Source organism: Sinocyclocheilus rhinocerous, unplaced genomic scaffold (assembly GCF_001515625.1).
Source record: "Sinocyclocheilus rhinocerous isolate Xijiao unplaced genomic scaffold, SAMN03320098_v1.1 scaffold588, whole genome shotgun sequence".
Taxonomy (NCBI): domain Eukaryota; kingdom Metazoa; phylum Chordata; class Actinopteri; order Cypriniformes; family Cyprinidae; genus Sinocyclocheilus; species Sinocyclocheilus rhinocerous.
The window spans coordinates 33,129-48,532 of NW_015635063.1; the positions used below are offsets into that span (position 1 = coordinate 33,129).

General features: G+C 38.7%; 1 protein-coding gene across 1 annotated transcript in view; it reads right to left on the bottom strand.

Annotated features, from left to right (window-relative positions):
- Window positions 1-508: 508 nt before the first annotated feature.
- The window catches only part of pcdh9 (protocadherin 9), a 284,972-nt gene continuing 270,076 nt past the window's right edge, over window positions 509-15,404 (bottom strand). The window contains exon 5 of the mRNA XM_016560903.1: window positions 509-1,243. Coding sequence (XP_016416389.1) covers window positions 870-1,243 — 374 coding nt within the window. The 3' untranslated portion in view covers window positions 509-869. The remainder of the gene's footprint in view (window positions 1,244-15,404) is intronic.

Here is a 15,404-nt window from a genome sequence, read left to right on the forward strand (position 1 = left end):
CATCGACTCAGTAAATGCAAAAATGGGACAATTGTGCAATGTCATGACCGACTGACATTATCATCCGGGATTAGTTAGTTAAATCTCCGCTAGAGTGGGTGTGGGTGCGTGTTTACATGTGCGTGTGCATGTGTGTGTGTGTGTGTGTGTTTGCTTTACAGATCCAGACTGTGGTCCTCTGTTCCAGAAGACAATGACGTTAATGACAAAAGGCCGATAAAAACAACACGTCCTGTACGATGAATAATAAAAGACAGCTGTCATGTTCACTGATCTATTCCATGTGATTATTACAAGTACATAAAACCAGTTAGTATTAAGTTCTATTTACAAACACTTCAACGATGACAGACTAAACGATTTCCACTAACAGTGTTATTAGCACAACGCTTTCTCGATTTGTAAATTCCATTTTCTCGGATGGTGCAGATTAATATAGTCTCAAAACAACCACGTCACAATATTTGTATATATTGGTCAGCTGTTACATTGTTTGTTTGTTTTTTTTTGTTTGTTTTTTTATAACCGTGATACATAGAGCACAGCCCTGTTTTGTTCATCTTGAACGTTTGTTTGCAGTCTTTGTTCAAGACGAAGTATACAATGATTCCTTTTAATGTGAATTTGCAGCAAACCATGGGAGTTTAAGGGCAGCTATGGATTTGCACGAGAAGATCTCCGCAGACGGGCCGTCGGCGAGTCGGATTCGCATAGTATACTGTCCTGCACAAGCGATAAAGTCTAAGGTCTACTCCATACACGTAACTATCACAGCGCATTAGCATCGAGCTAAGAAAAAGAGGGGGAAAAAAAGGAATGGACTAAAGCTCTCAAAAGTTGCTGGGATGATCCAGACACAAAAAACACTCTTAAAGCTGCTGTTCTTTAGGACTGTTGGGGCCGGAGGCGGGCTGGTAAGATTTCAGGCTGGCCAATGGGATGTCGGCCATGTGACCGCCGCCGCTGCCAAAATGTCCCTCTGAGCTCCCAAAGGTCTTCCTGTCTCCAAACTGCTCCTGGCTTCCTCGTTCACCCTTCCAGCTGCGGGTCAGGGTGTGGCCGTTCAGCAGTCTCTCTTTAGCCCACTCCTTTTGGTTGTTGAATGAGGAAACGGGGGACTTGGGCGAGGGGTACGAGCTCAGGCTCGGCGGCATCCAACAGTTGTCGGAGTGGCCCAACACCAGACACTCTTGGGTGCACATCTCTGTGGCCTCCACTAAGCCTCTTGGTCCTAGAGGTCCATCTGGGGACACAAAGAGAACAGAATTACTTAGAATTATCTGTCAAGTTTATAACTTTCAAAGTATAGACCTGTGACACAGACTGAACAAATATATGTAAAAATATACAAAATATAGTTAAGTCTTGCATCACCATCTAAGTTCCACAACACACACTTTTAATTTAATTTAATTAAATTTCATTTAATTTCATTTAATTTCATTGTGTTTAATTTATACCATTATTATTATTATTATTATTATTATTATTATTATTATTATTATTATTATTATTATTATTATTATTATTATTATTATTATTATTATTATTATTATTATTATTATTATTATTATTATTATTATTATTATTATTATTATTATTATTATATTATTATTTACCCTGAGTAAATTCCATAATATGCCAACACATCTTGAATAATATAGTATGGATAAAGTTCACATTGAAAGCAGTGCCAAAGCAAATTGAAGTCATTCATTCATTCAATGTGAGTTTGCAGATTTTTACTTTTATTTTTTGCAAGAATGAATGCAATTTTTACTAAGACAACGCTTTTTACATTTTACATCATTCTCTTCCCAACCAGCCCAAAACAGACTGCATTAGAGGGAAATAGTTAGAAATTAGTATAATCATTACAAATAAATACTACAATAATTAAGAATCCAATAAATCAAACAATATATAATAAAATAAAATGTTACTCCGAAACTTTTAATTGCTGTCATTGTGAACACTCCCATGGAGCTCGCAGTTGTATACTCTCAGTTGTATACCATTCATATATTTGACTTTGAATGCAGTGGAAAAAACACTGACATTCCACCCACATCAGAACACAAAGTGCATTGTGGGAATCGATGTGGTATCATCAGCTCAACTGCATTGTCAAACATGATCAAGAAGATAATGAAGATAATCCTCAAGGAGTCATTTAGTATTTACACCATGCCCATCTGTGTATATATTTAATCATTCTTGGACAGAACAAAGATAAAATCATAACTATTATAGTCCCCACAATGTTATATGAAAAGTAACAGAAACTTCAATAAATCTTCATTGAAGTTTTATGCAACACTGCATGCTATTTATAACACATTCTTGCAAACAAATGCCTCATGCTGAGAGATAACAGTCAAAGAAAGGAACAATCAATAAATCATGTGTATAGATAAAGCATCAGCATTTACAGAATATGTATTGTACATGGGTGTAGATTTGAATATTGACATCAGAAGTAGTGTGCAAAATATTAGTTATCCTACCCCAGTAAATTATTCATTTCATTATTATTATTATTATTATTATTATTATTATTGTTTTGTTGTTACTAATATTATTTACTACTAATATCATTTATTAATAGTATTGTTAATCATTAAATTAATCACCATTAATTTTATATAACAACATCAATAATAATGATGATGATGATGATGATGATGATGATGATGATGAGGATGATGATGATAATAATAATTTTAATAAATGAATTGAATGATATTAATTCACTGAATTCATTTAAAAAAAAAATTTAAATAAAATATGAGAAAAGTGCCCAAATAGAGATGCTAATATTATTTTGACAGATGAGAAAATTATTGACAAAATGTGGTCTTATAAGTATTGTAAAATATTGTAAAATATTGCTTGGTCCTTTCCAAATGACTGAACATAAGCTAATAACTGCCTTTCAGGTGGAACAGACAATTTCACTGTTGTTGGGCAAAACATCTGGTCATTTTGAATGGTTTTAAAATGTCCCTAACCGTGTTAAATGTAAACGTGTGCTCTTGTTTTTTTTATAGCATTTGACTAGACTGTGTCTTGCGCTGTTATCACAGACCACTGGCTGCACTGTTCTCAGTCCAGCTTAAAAGCTTCACGCTCCCCACCAGCTGCTGAGTGATAAAAATTGGGCCTAAAGTTGATTTGAAAGCAGCTTTATTTGCCTATTATAAAGTGGTGTGAGATTAACTCGAGCACCTCATCTCTACACAGAAGAGCTCTGGTTCAGCAACACACTGAATATCCTTTCATTTCCTTATGTCACTCACATCTGTCACACCAGCAATCAAACAAAAAGCTTCCCGAATACAAACCAACATTAAACACGTCATTACGACCTGCATTCAGGCAAAACACTTTCATAATGCTGTAATATAATACGCTTCTGTTGAAAACACACTTTAATTTTAACACCACTCTGCGAATCCTGGACACAAGGCATCTATTATTCATACGCTCTGTGTAATACAATACTGTTTGGAGCGCTAGGGTTTCAATTCTGCCTCTAATTTTCACCGTAACAACTAACATTTCTAACATTTCCTACAATGAACAAAGGCCTTTGAAAAATGCGTCGTAGAGGGAGATCAGAGATCGATGATTCGTGTTTGCGAGAAACGTATGAAGCATATATGAAAGACAGCCACATGCCATAGCCGGACGGAGCCGATGAATAAATAAACGGGGAAAAGATGGGCATCTGATGAGGAAAAAAAGCGCCATGTCTCTACATAATTGGTGTGATAAGGCATAAGCGACTGCCAGAGTTACCGCGGGAAATGGAAGAATCACTGAAGCAAGATATATTTATGGCATCACTTTAAAATACATTGAGACAAAGGACAGATGACTAATAGCTTGATCAACATAATCAGAACACAGCGAGATGCAACACAAAACAACTCTTTTTTTTCTTGGAAGACATGCCAACATTCTCAATGGTTGTTGCTCTTGTTATTTGATTTAAGTATCAAACAAAGTTGGATTCTCTTGAGCAGGGATTGAAATCAAAAGGTTTGAAAAAATCAAATCAAATTGAAAAAATGTTTAAAAATCGGGGGATGTTGTGCAATATCTTTGATTCCAGTTGTGTTCAGTTCTATTCTAGTTCTATTCCAGTTCTATCAGTGGAGGACAGTAACACAGTATGTGTACTTACTTAAAATATGTCTTTAAAGTATCTGTACTTTATCAGACTATTTTTATTTTGATGATCTTTTATCTAAAAGCATAATACACTGCTTTTCTTAAAACATGTTGGTTCTTATTATTTTGAACTGGAGAAACCATCACCCACTCCAAGACACGATTTATGGACGAGTTGATTCTTTTCAATTAACCTGTTATATCACTTCACAAATCGCACACATTGGACTAATCGGATTGCAGCTGTTCTCGAATCAACGACTCATTGATTCAAATGATTCGGTCAGAGCGAGTCTCCTGTGAATTCACTCAAGGTGTCTCATGGCGCGATTGATGGCGTGAGAAGTATGTTCCTAAAAGCTGAATTTTAGGATGTATTATTGTAAATGAAAATCACATTTATGTTGCTACTGTCAGTTATTTATAAACTAAATCTGTTGTAAAAGGCTGAGCTGTTTGAAGCCACTTTATGAAATTCTTTACTGTGACCATGCCCACATTTGTGTATCACCCTCTCAAGGTATAAAATGAAATATAACATTAAAATAACACAAAATAATTCTTATGCATCCTCCTACTAAGCAGTTTTAACTACTATGTTTGCATACCATATTCCGAAACAATGTATATTTTTTGCCCTATTTGACGTCTATTTATTTATTTATTTTTTTTTTTGTATGGCAAGCCCCCTTCCCCCAGATATTTTGAGCAGTAGGAATATATAAAACATATAAAATAAAAAATATGAAATATAAATTAATGCAAGTTAAAATTACAAAATAAACATTCATCAATCAGTACTTTTTACTTTGGTTACACTTTATTTCGATAGTCCACTTTAGACATTCTACTAACTACTTTTAACACTTAAGCACATTAAAAATCAATTTGTTTGTATTTTTATTGGTTTCTATGGGTTCCATCAATACACCAGTACACTCTTAAAAAAATAAAGGTGCTTCACGATGCCATAGAAGAACCTTTTTGTCTAAATGGTTCAATAAAGAACCTTTAACATCTGAAGAACCTTTCTGTTTCACAAAATGTTCTTTGTGGCGAAAGAAGGTTCTTCAGATTATAAAAAGGTAAAAAAAAGAGATGGTTCTTTTAAGAACCTTTGACTGAATGTTTTTTTGTGGAACCAAAAATGGTCCACCTTTATTTTTAAGAGTGTATAAAAATAAAGCACCTTTATTTTTAAGAGTGTAGGCGGCAACAAGTTAGCATCTTTTGTGTTAGTCATGAGTCTCTGAAGCACCAAATGATTCACAAATGAAACAGCACTAGTCAGAAAAGGTTTTGTGAAGTGCTAACTGAAAATATCTGAATGATTAGCTCTTGAACTTCTTACATGAACTCTTATAAACACGCCAAAGAGAGCTAGAGTTAATGTCAATATACTTTCTGTGAACTTTTGGCTTGTTCCTCACAATAATCATATTGAAATGTCTATTAATATACTGTAGTGCACTAGTCATCGTGGTCAATTTTCATTTTTGGATGAACTATTTTAACTTTTAGTAGTTCCTTTCAAAATATTGATTCATCCACATCTGCAGAAGAATACAGATATTTATGGATCCAAACATCATGAAAACCACTCAGTGCCGTTTTTTTTATTTTTATTTTTTTTAATGGAAATAGAGCTAAAGAAGCAATTCTCCATGACAAACTGTCCCCTGGAGTTAATCTATTCCTAACATGGCAGCTCCATTCCTCTCGTCATCAGACTAATAACATGGGCCATTTGGTGCTTCAGCGTCCCATAAACCAGCGTTAGATTCAGCCCTCATCCCTCATCAGGACTAAAGCTCCATACCTGCTCCCGAACGAGAGGCCAGAATCGATATTTCCATCACTCTGACATGTTTGTGTGAGTGTACGCAATGCAAATAATGGCACAAAGTCTGATTTACATCCATAATGTGTGATAAAAATGTGGAATAATGCTGCAACGATCACATCAGCAACAAATAATAATGAATCCACTATGCGCGCTGACGTTCAGAGATTTTTGTCACTTTTTTTTTTCACAAGGCGCACTGTATGCTTGTGCCATTTATAGAAGCCAGCCCTATTTCCACATTAATTTAAATATTTATCCCTGGAGGGAGACCTGTCACTCCGTCTGTTATCAAGAGAAAATAAACTAACTGTAGAAAAGAACAGCCTCCTCGCATTTAGATATATGTGTTTATTACAACATGATGGCGATGTAGAAAGAGTTTGTTATTTTTTGGGCTGCCACTCTGTAATTTTCAGGCTCCTGTAGGCATTCAGCATTTCTAATCTTCCAGATGGAGTCAAAATGGTTTAATTACTGCTGCTATGCCTCCTCTGAACGGATTGAGGAAACGGTATTATGTCCTGGTCATGGTGCTGGTATCACATTTCTGTTGTATTAATACAGTGCCACCAGAGCTCTTGTCTCTATGAGAAATGGAATATGCATGTGTGATCATTGAATATTCTATATTAATAATTACAATATTTAATGTAAAATTAAATTGCTTAATGCCACCTCAGAATCTCAAGCTGGAAATATCAGTCAACAAATTAGTAAGCAAGTAAATATTATAAGAAAGTCTCTTATGCTCACCAAGGTTGCATGTATCAAAAACAGTAAAAACAGTAATTGTGTGAAATATTATCAAAATCTAAAATAAATGTTTTCTACATTTATATATTTAAAAATGGAATTTATTTCTGTATTGCAAAGCTAAATTCTCAGCATCATTATTCCAGTTTTCAGAAATCATTCTAATATGCTGATTTACTGCTACTTGTTTCTCAATAAAAACATTTACATTAAGTAAATATTAATGTATTTACTGTAATTTTGATCAATGTAATGCAAACTTCTTGCAAAATGGAAAAAAAAAACCCTCCAGAAATCATTATTATATGCAAATTTGCTGAAGAAACCTTTATATTATCATCATCATCATCATCATTATTATTATTATTATTATTATTATTATTATTATTATTATTATTATTATTATTATTATTATTATTATTATTATTATTATTATTATTATTATTATTATTATTATTATAAATCATCATTCATGTTTTTACTGTGATTTTTGATTAATTTAATGCACACTTTGCTAACAAAAAAAGGGAAATGGGAAGTTTTTTCCCATTTAAATTTATTCAAAACCATCAAAATACTTTCTGATGACACTCTACAAAACATCTTCTCTAAAGAACCTCCTGAGTAAAGCTGCTGCTTTATGACTAGTAAGAACAGTTCAGTTCCAATGCCACGAAACAGATCCAGCAAATCTTTGTTCATTTTAACCACCTGGGAACATATAAACATGACTATATTTCTTGGCAGAATAATAAAACCTCTGCACCCTGACTCCCAGTAATTGCATGAAGCCAGCCAATCAGATTGGAGCTTACCAATTTGGAAAAGGCAATTTTGTGTACAATATGCATTAGACAGTACACTGATGATCTGTGAGTCCTTGCTTTCCCCTTCCCCACAAACCACCTGCACGTCGCTGAGCTAGACACAGTCCATCCCTATCACTCCTCTAATGGTCTCTGAGGAGGCATAGGAGCATGGCATTATGGGACTGACGTGAGGAATCATGAGGGATGAATTAGAGACTGAGTCACGGTGACAGGAAAATGAATTTCACAAATGAGACTGGAAAGAGAGAGGGCGCTGAGAAGGAGAGCAGAGAGAGAGAGAGAGTGTGTGTCTCTGTTTGAACTTGCCCCACATTTCCCCCTCTAACAGTGTATTATGTGTGTGAGAGCTTTCAAACCACAGTAACTTTATGGTGAATTTGAGAGGATTTTCTGATTTTTGACAGACAACCCTTGTGCACCACAGGAAATGGAGAAAGATAGAGAAAGGGAGGAAACACACACTTCACAGAAGAAAACAATTTCACCCTCAAACTCCACTGATGAAATGCATTTCCTTTATTTAAAAACACTGATGTTTTGAATGAGTTTCCTGTTCAAAAGGCTGTACATCAAGCACCTGAGGTTATTCAACTGGTCTGCATATAAAGTGCTGTGCTCAGTGACCATAATTATACCAAAACATAGAGAAAGGCTTTTTACATTTGCTGAAGGAAATGTGAGTGGTGCTTGCCACCGCAAAAATCACTGGCAGGAAGCTCTTGAATGTTGTGTGTGGTTGCTGAGGTGATCTGAATGTTGTTGTTTTTTTAAGAAAGTTGCTTTGGTAGGGTGTTTTGGTTGTTCGTCCACCCCATATTTTAATGATATTCTGGTGCCAAAATATGGTTAGAATATGTTGCTAAATGGTTTCTAGGGTGTTCTGAGTGCCTTTGTATTTTGTTGTGGGAGGTTGCTGGGGTCTTCTGTGGAAATACCTGATATTCATGTCGAGATACGGCTGGAACATGTTGCTACGTGGCAGAGAGTGCTGGGTAGATTATTTACAAATTATAGTCCATTACTGATTCCAAATTACATGACAGAGAATATAGTTAGCAATGTAATGCATTACATCATTACATAATTTAGGTAATTTAATCGGACTATTTTTTGATTACTTTTAGATTACTTTTGATCCAACACCTTTATTACACTGATTTAGGAAAATCTTGTACCATATTGATACTTAAAATACAAAGAGAAAGAAAATATATTCCCTTTGTTGTTATTAACGACATGAAGCGCATTAAACATTACATCATGTCAAGGTTTCCCAAGTTGGGGTTAGTATAGGAACTGCTGGGGGTTTGTGAGTTTAATGAAGAGCTAATAATTAATTAAATCATACAAATTTAAAATTAAAGTAAATTGTTTTAAAATAACAACAATCAAAATAAAACATTTGCTAAAAAAGGATGATTTTTGTTGTTGTTGTTGTTGTTTACCTGAGTGTTATGTGATTATTAACCAACATCAGATAATTCAAATAAAAATGTATGTGTTGATCAGCAGTTGAAGCAATGTTAAAATGTTGAGGGGAAAAAAAATTCTTAAAATTGAAATTATGTTTTATGTATCTATTTTTGTAAATTCAGTGTCCAACTGCTGTGTGACCTCTCAGTTTTGTGTGTAATTATATACATCTGACTAGTGACTGGTTTTTGTGTGAATGTCGCAAACTGGAAGACTTTTTGAATGTATATAAGCAGTAGGTAATTTTAGAAAGGAATATTTAAAAGATGAAAAAGAATAATTAGGAAGAATGTTTTTTTTTTTTTTTTTTTTTGTTTCCATTTTTTTGAATTATATGTAATCATGTAATAAAAAGTAACTGTGGTCTAATTACAAATATTTAAAAATGTAATGTAATCTAATTACAAGTACTTAACTTCTGGAATCTGATTATGTAACCCAGATTACATGTAATCAGTTACTACCCAGCACTGCTAAGTGCTTACTATTGTGTTCTAAGTGTTTTTGTATATACTGTAGCTGTGGTGTTGTGGGTTGCTCAGATTTCTGTGTGAATACCTGATATTCATGTCGAGATATGGTTGCTAGGGCTTTGTGAAAGCGTTGCTAAGAGGTTTCATATTGGTTCCGTCTGTTTTATTATCTGAATTTCTTAAATTCTTGTGATTAGGATTAGTTTAAATGCTAAGTACTAAGTAAGAGTAACAGTAAGAGTAACAATGATGGAATTACAAAAATGACATTTACCAGGAAATGTGTCACATATTCAGTTCAACCTGGGAAATGTTAGGTCACCACGGTGATATCAATTTTCCCCCTGCCTCTTCGATCAATTTATTTCAAACCTATTTCCCAGCTTCCTCCGTCTTAATGATATCATTTCAATCGCAGAGTGAGATTGATCATGTCGAATGACCCTCTGCTCCAGCCATGTTAACTAAATTACTCTTGCTCTGTTCTCTTCTCATTTTGTCCCTTCATTTGTGATTTCCATTCCGCTGACAGGGTTGCATCTTCCATTAACATGCAAATTGGTGCTCCACGAGACCTGTCTCAAACAGACGCCCGGTATCCACCGTGCATCGACCTGCCATGTGGACCTGCTGTGTTGGGCTGGACGAAAGAAATCTGAGATGATCCAGCTGAGATGGATCCAAGGCAATGTGGATATTTGGAATAACTGACCGTTCTGTCTGGTTATCGATTAAAGGAATTTAAGTCAACATGAAATCAGAATTGACCCTATTTACTTGTTCATTCACTTCCATTGCTGTAAATTCCAATGCTGAAAGTGAAAATGCAAACAAAGGATCTAAACGTCACTTTATATACTACTGCACTATAGGGTCAGAAATAATGTAGCATTTTTAAAGCTTTGTGTGCCAGAAGTTAGAAGTATGTACTGTAGGATATCATTTCATTTCATCTTCAAATGAGCACCATGAGTGCACAAATTCAGAACCAAAAAACAATCTATTTCAGAGAAAATACCAACAGCTCTCCCGTTCATGTGCCATGATGTTTTCTCCATGAATCTGAAAATAATTATCACTTTTACTGATTTTCCAACTGATTTATGATCTGTGAAATCTGACCAGTAGCTTTAACTCTATTTGAGAAGAGGCAAATGTGAAAAGTCTTTTTTCACGGCCCCATGGACATGGATTAAAAAATCTCACAATCAAAGGATCCTGGTGTAATACTCCTTTTCCGCAGTGTTATTATGTTGACGTCAAGCTTATGGCATCCAAGGTGAATACAATCAGAAGTCAGAGGAAGCAACGCTCCAGATACACTTTGATTAAAAAGGAAACATGGAAGCGGAGCCATGTCATTAGGAAACATATTATTTCCTTTGTTCTGGACATCCTTTCTTTTCCCCCTCCAAAATATCATGTTTACAAATAATTGGCGTGACTGATGCGTTCTTTCATGAATAACGATCGCTCTCAGATGCAGCGTCTTACCGACAGTCAACTCTATCGCCCTTGTGAAAAACAAGAGGTATGAAAAACCTTGAAACGCTTGCTGTTGTTCAGTATCTCAGCTTGGGTCATTCTTCCAATTATATGACTTTTTCAGTTGATTTCCTAGAAAATTAGCTGTGCTGCGTAGTCTTTTTCGTCAAACGTGCCAGTCAACTCAGGCTGCGATACAATAGCGCACGCATGAAGCTTAGGGAATACCATGCCACCTGTTTTTCATTGCGTTTGACATCTCCCTATTCATAAAGATGTGTTCGTTCACTCGCACGTCTCTTGTAATGAAAATAGATGCCAAATAACAACAATTAAACAGTTGCAGGCTCTTTTCGTCAATAAGTTATTATTGGTAAATTTGAGATCAGTTAACAGTTAATTAGATGATTCTCTTACAGAAGTATCATCTGATTTCAGAATGGTAATACACTAAAATTAGCCTGCCTTGCTGTTGTTTTTTTGCCTTTAAAGGGATAGTTCTTCCCAAAATGAAAATGTCATTGTAATGTTGTTCTGAACTATTCATTATTTTTTTTCTGTTGAACACAAAAAAGATATTTTGAACAATGTTGGTAATCAAACAGTTGATGGTAGCCATCGACTTATATATCGACCATAATATTATTGTTCCATACCATAGAAGTCAATGGCTGCCGTAAACTGTTTGGTTGCCAGCATTCTTCAAACTAAAAATGTTGGTAACCAGACAAATGTTGGTAGCCATTGACTTTCATAGTATTTTTGTTCCATACCATAGAAATCAATAGCTGCCGTCAAAAAGTTTGGTTACCAACATTATTCAAACTACGAATGTTGGTAACCAAACAAACAGTTGATGGCAGCTATTGACTTCCATAGTTTTTTGTTTCCGTTCGGGAACTCACGCTGCGTCGAGACACGCGTTGGGAACGCCCCTGTGTTCCCACGCTCTGAAACATGCGTGTAATCTGTCCGAGGGTACCTCCACCCGGGTGATGTCACCGGTGGGGATGACATAGCGACCAGGAAATATAAAAGCACATGCGGTGGAGACAGCGGCAGCTTCTGTTGTTCAGTAAGCGCTCTATGTGTGTCACGTCATATTTATTGTTGTACATCCTTTGCAATATTACTCTTTATTATAACAAAGTCTGGCAATAATGTTGATTCTGACAAGCAGCGTTTCAGGCTGTGTGTTCCTCCCTGCCCTCGTTTCATCATGGATGGGGATACACACAGTTTGTGCGTTGCTTGTATGGGAGCGGAGCACGCTCGGTCAGCTCGAGGGAGCTGACTGCCCGCATTTTGTTCGTCTCTTGATGCGGACGTTCTGCTCCCGGAGAGCACTCTTTGAGGAGGGTGCTCTCGCCAGCTTTCCCCGCGGTTCGGGTGTGCCTTAAATCATGGGGTTCGCAAATGAATCTGGCACAAAGAATGGAGATGGGCACGTCCTTTTCTTCTTCTCCTGCCAGATCTAGCCCTCACTCTTTGGGGACAGAAGCACGTTCTGAAACGGTTTAGCTATACTCGGCCGCCTCTTCAGTCCCAACGTTTCCCACTATGCTAATGTGATAGGGCTAAATGAGCGCAGTTATGGGAAGATCCCCCGGGTTGAGGATACGCTTGCGGGCTATCTTTCTCCTGCTGGCCCATCTTCCCTTAAGGCCCCGGTGTTACCCACCAAGCCGCTTAGGACTTCTTCGGCTTTGGTGGGTAAAGCTTACATGGCGGCGAGTCAGGCTGGAACTTGCTTGCACACTATGGCGATGTTGCAGGCTGACCTGCTGAAAGAGATGAGGGAGAAGAAATAAAAAATTTTGATATCGCTGAACTGTGTAGAGCCACAGATCTTTCACTCCTGGCAACCAAGGAGACTGCCAGAGCTATTGGGTGGTCTATAGCAGCCTTGGTGGCCACAGAGAGACATTTGTGGCTGATCCCATCTCAGATAAATGATAAAGACAGGGTCGTTCTCCTGGACGCCCCGTTATCGCCTTCTGGCCTGTTCAGCGACGCTGTAAACACAGTCATCGACAGGTTCCAGGAGGCCAAGAAACAAGCGGCGGCTTTCAGCGATTTCTCCCTCGCCGCTTTCGGGGGGCTGATAGGCGGGATCAACCCTAGCCATGTACCAGCTCCTCATATCGAGAAGTCCAGAAATGGAGCATCGCCACTCGCACTGTCATTTTCAATAAGAAGGCTTAGGCCAAGAGGTCCTGACATAAATGGGTCAGGACATCTGAGGGCAAGTCCTTCTGGGGAAGAGCGGTTCACACCTCATCATACGGTGTCCGTCTCTCCTCAGTGCCCTCAGGAGATCGTTTAGTTGACCCTGCCACCCCCGGTGCTTCAGGGCACACCAGCGAGTGCATCTCTCAGCTTCCAGCCGGAAACGTAGTGGTCCTGAGAGGCTCGCTACCTCCAAGGAGGTCTATAGAGCAGCTAGATCGGCCGTCCCCTGCCGGTGTTCTGTCGATTTGTGCTACCCTGTCAGATTTTGCTACCTCCCATTAAAATAGTGGGTAGTACAATTCGACAACGAAAAATGCTATCTGTAAAATTATGGTTTATTAACGTCTACACCTGCAGATACATTAAATATTGTTGTTCATCGTGAGAAAAAGGATGCAATATTGATGTGTGCCTGCGCAGTAAACCCTGGTGGGACAATCTGACGGGTAGGATAAAATGTCAGGACACCGGTCCTCTGCTTCAGGGCACCGAACTAGCAGTTCTAAATGTACCAGAGGCCAGGCTCGAGAGACTGGTTCCCTTAGTACATCATCTGGCAGCGTGGAAGCTTCTGCCAAATGTGTCTCATGGGGTCCGGCACACTGTAGAAGATTCAGTTCGGGTCTCGTCTGCCTCTATTCAACGGGGTGTTTCCCACTCTGGTGGGCCCCGAGCAGGCTCTAGTCGTGGAACAATAAGTAGACACTCTCTTGAGGAAGGAGGCCATCGAGGTGGTCCCTCCTCTCGACAGAGAGTCCGGGTTCTACAGCCGGTACTTCATCGTTCTGAAGAAGGATGGGGGGTTACGTCCGATTGTTGAACCGCTCAGTTATGTGACTCAAGTTCAAAATGCTTACGATCAAACAATTTGTGTCTCAAATCAGGTCCGAGGACTGGTTTGTGATGATAGATCTGAAGGACGCATACTTACACATATCCATCCTTCTTCAACACAGGAAGTTCCTGAAGTTTGCTTTCGGGGGCAAAGTGTACCCATATTGGGTTATTCCAATCGGTCTGGCACTCTCACCCCACACTTTCACGAAGTGTGTGGCTGCTGCTCTGGCTCCCCTGCGACTCCAGGGCATCCGCATACTGAATTATATTGACGATTGGTTGATTCTAGCTCAGTCAGAGCAGATAGCGGTTCGGCATCGAGATGTCTTTCTCGCTCACATAAAAGAGTTGGGGTTAAGACTAAACACAAATAAAAGTGTGCTTTCTCCATTACAGAGGACCACTTATCTGGGTGTAGTGTGGGATTCGACCATGATGCAGGCACGTCTGTCTCCTGCGCGTATCGAGTCGATCCTCACGGCAGTCAAGAGAGTGAAAGAAGGCCAGTCACTCACTGTGAAGCAGTTTCAGAAACTGTTGGGTCTGATGGCAGCTGCGTCCAACGTGATACCTTTTGGCATGCTGTTCATGAGACCCTTGCAGTGGTGGCTCAGGACCAAGGGGTTTTCCCCGAGGGGCAACCCACTTGGCTTGATCAAGGTCACGCAGCGATGCTTTTGTGCCTTAGTCATGTGGAGAAAGCCTTGTTTCTTGTCTCAGGGCCTGGTGTTGGGGACTCCTTGTCGTCGCGTAATGCTAAAAACAGCCCGCGGTCTGTGGAGTGGCACATCTCACGTGGCACATCAACTGCCTGGAGATGCTGGCCGTGTTTCAGGCACTGAGAACACTTTCTCCTGGACCTAAGAGGCCATCATGTGTTGGTGTGCACCGACAACACAGCGGTGGTCTCTTACATGAACCACCAGGGAGGTCTGCGTTCATGCCCCCTTTACAGGCTGGTGCACCAGATCCTTGTGTGGGCCCAAGGCAAACTCCTTTCGCTAAAATCAGTGCACATCCCTGGGCATCTTAATCAGGGAGCAGACATCCTGTCGAAGCAGGGACCGAGGCCCGGGGAATGGAGGCTCCACCCTAAGATGGTGGAGCAGATTTGGAGGGAGTTCAGCCAGTCTCAAGTGGACTTGTTCGTGACTCAAGAGACCTTGCACTGTCCACTCTAGTTCTCCCTCACGCATCCAGCTCCGCTTGGGCTGGATGCCATAGTGCAGATGTGGCCGAGGCTTCATCTGTATGCCTTTCCCGTGATTGCTCTGCTCCCGGGAGTTCTGGAGAGAGTGC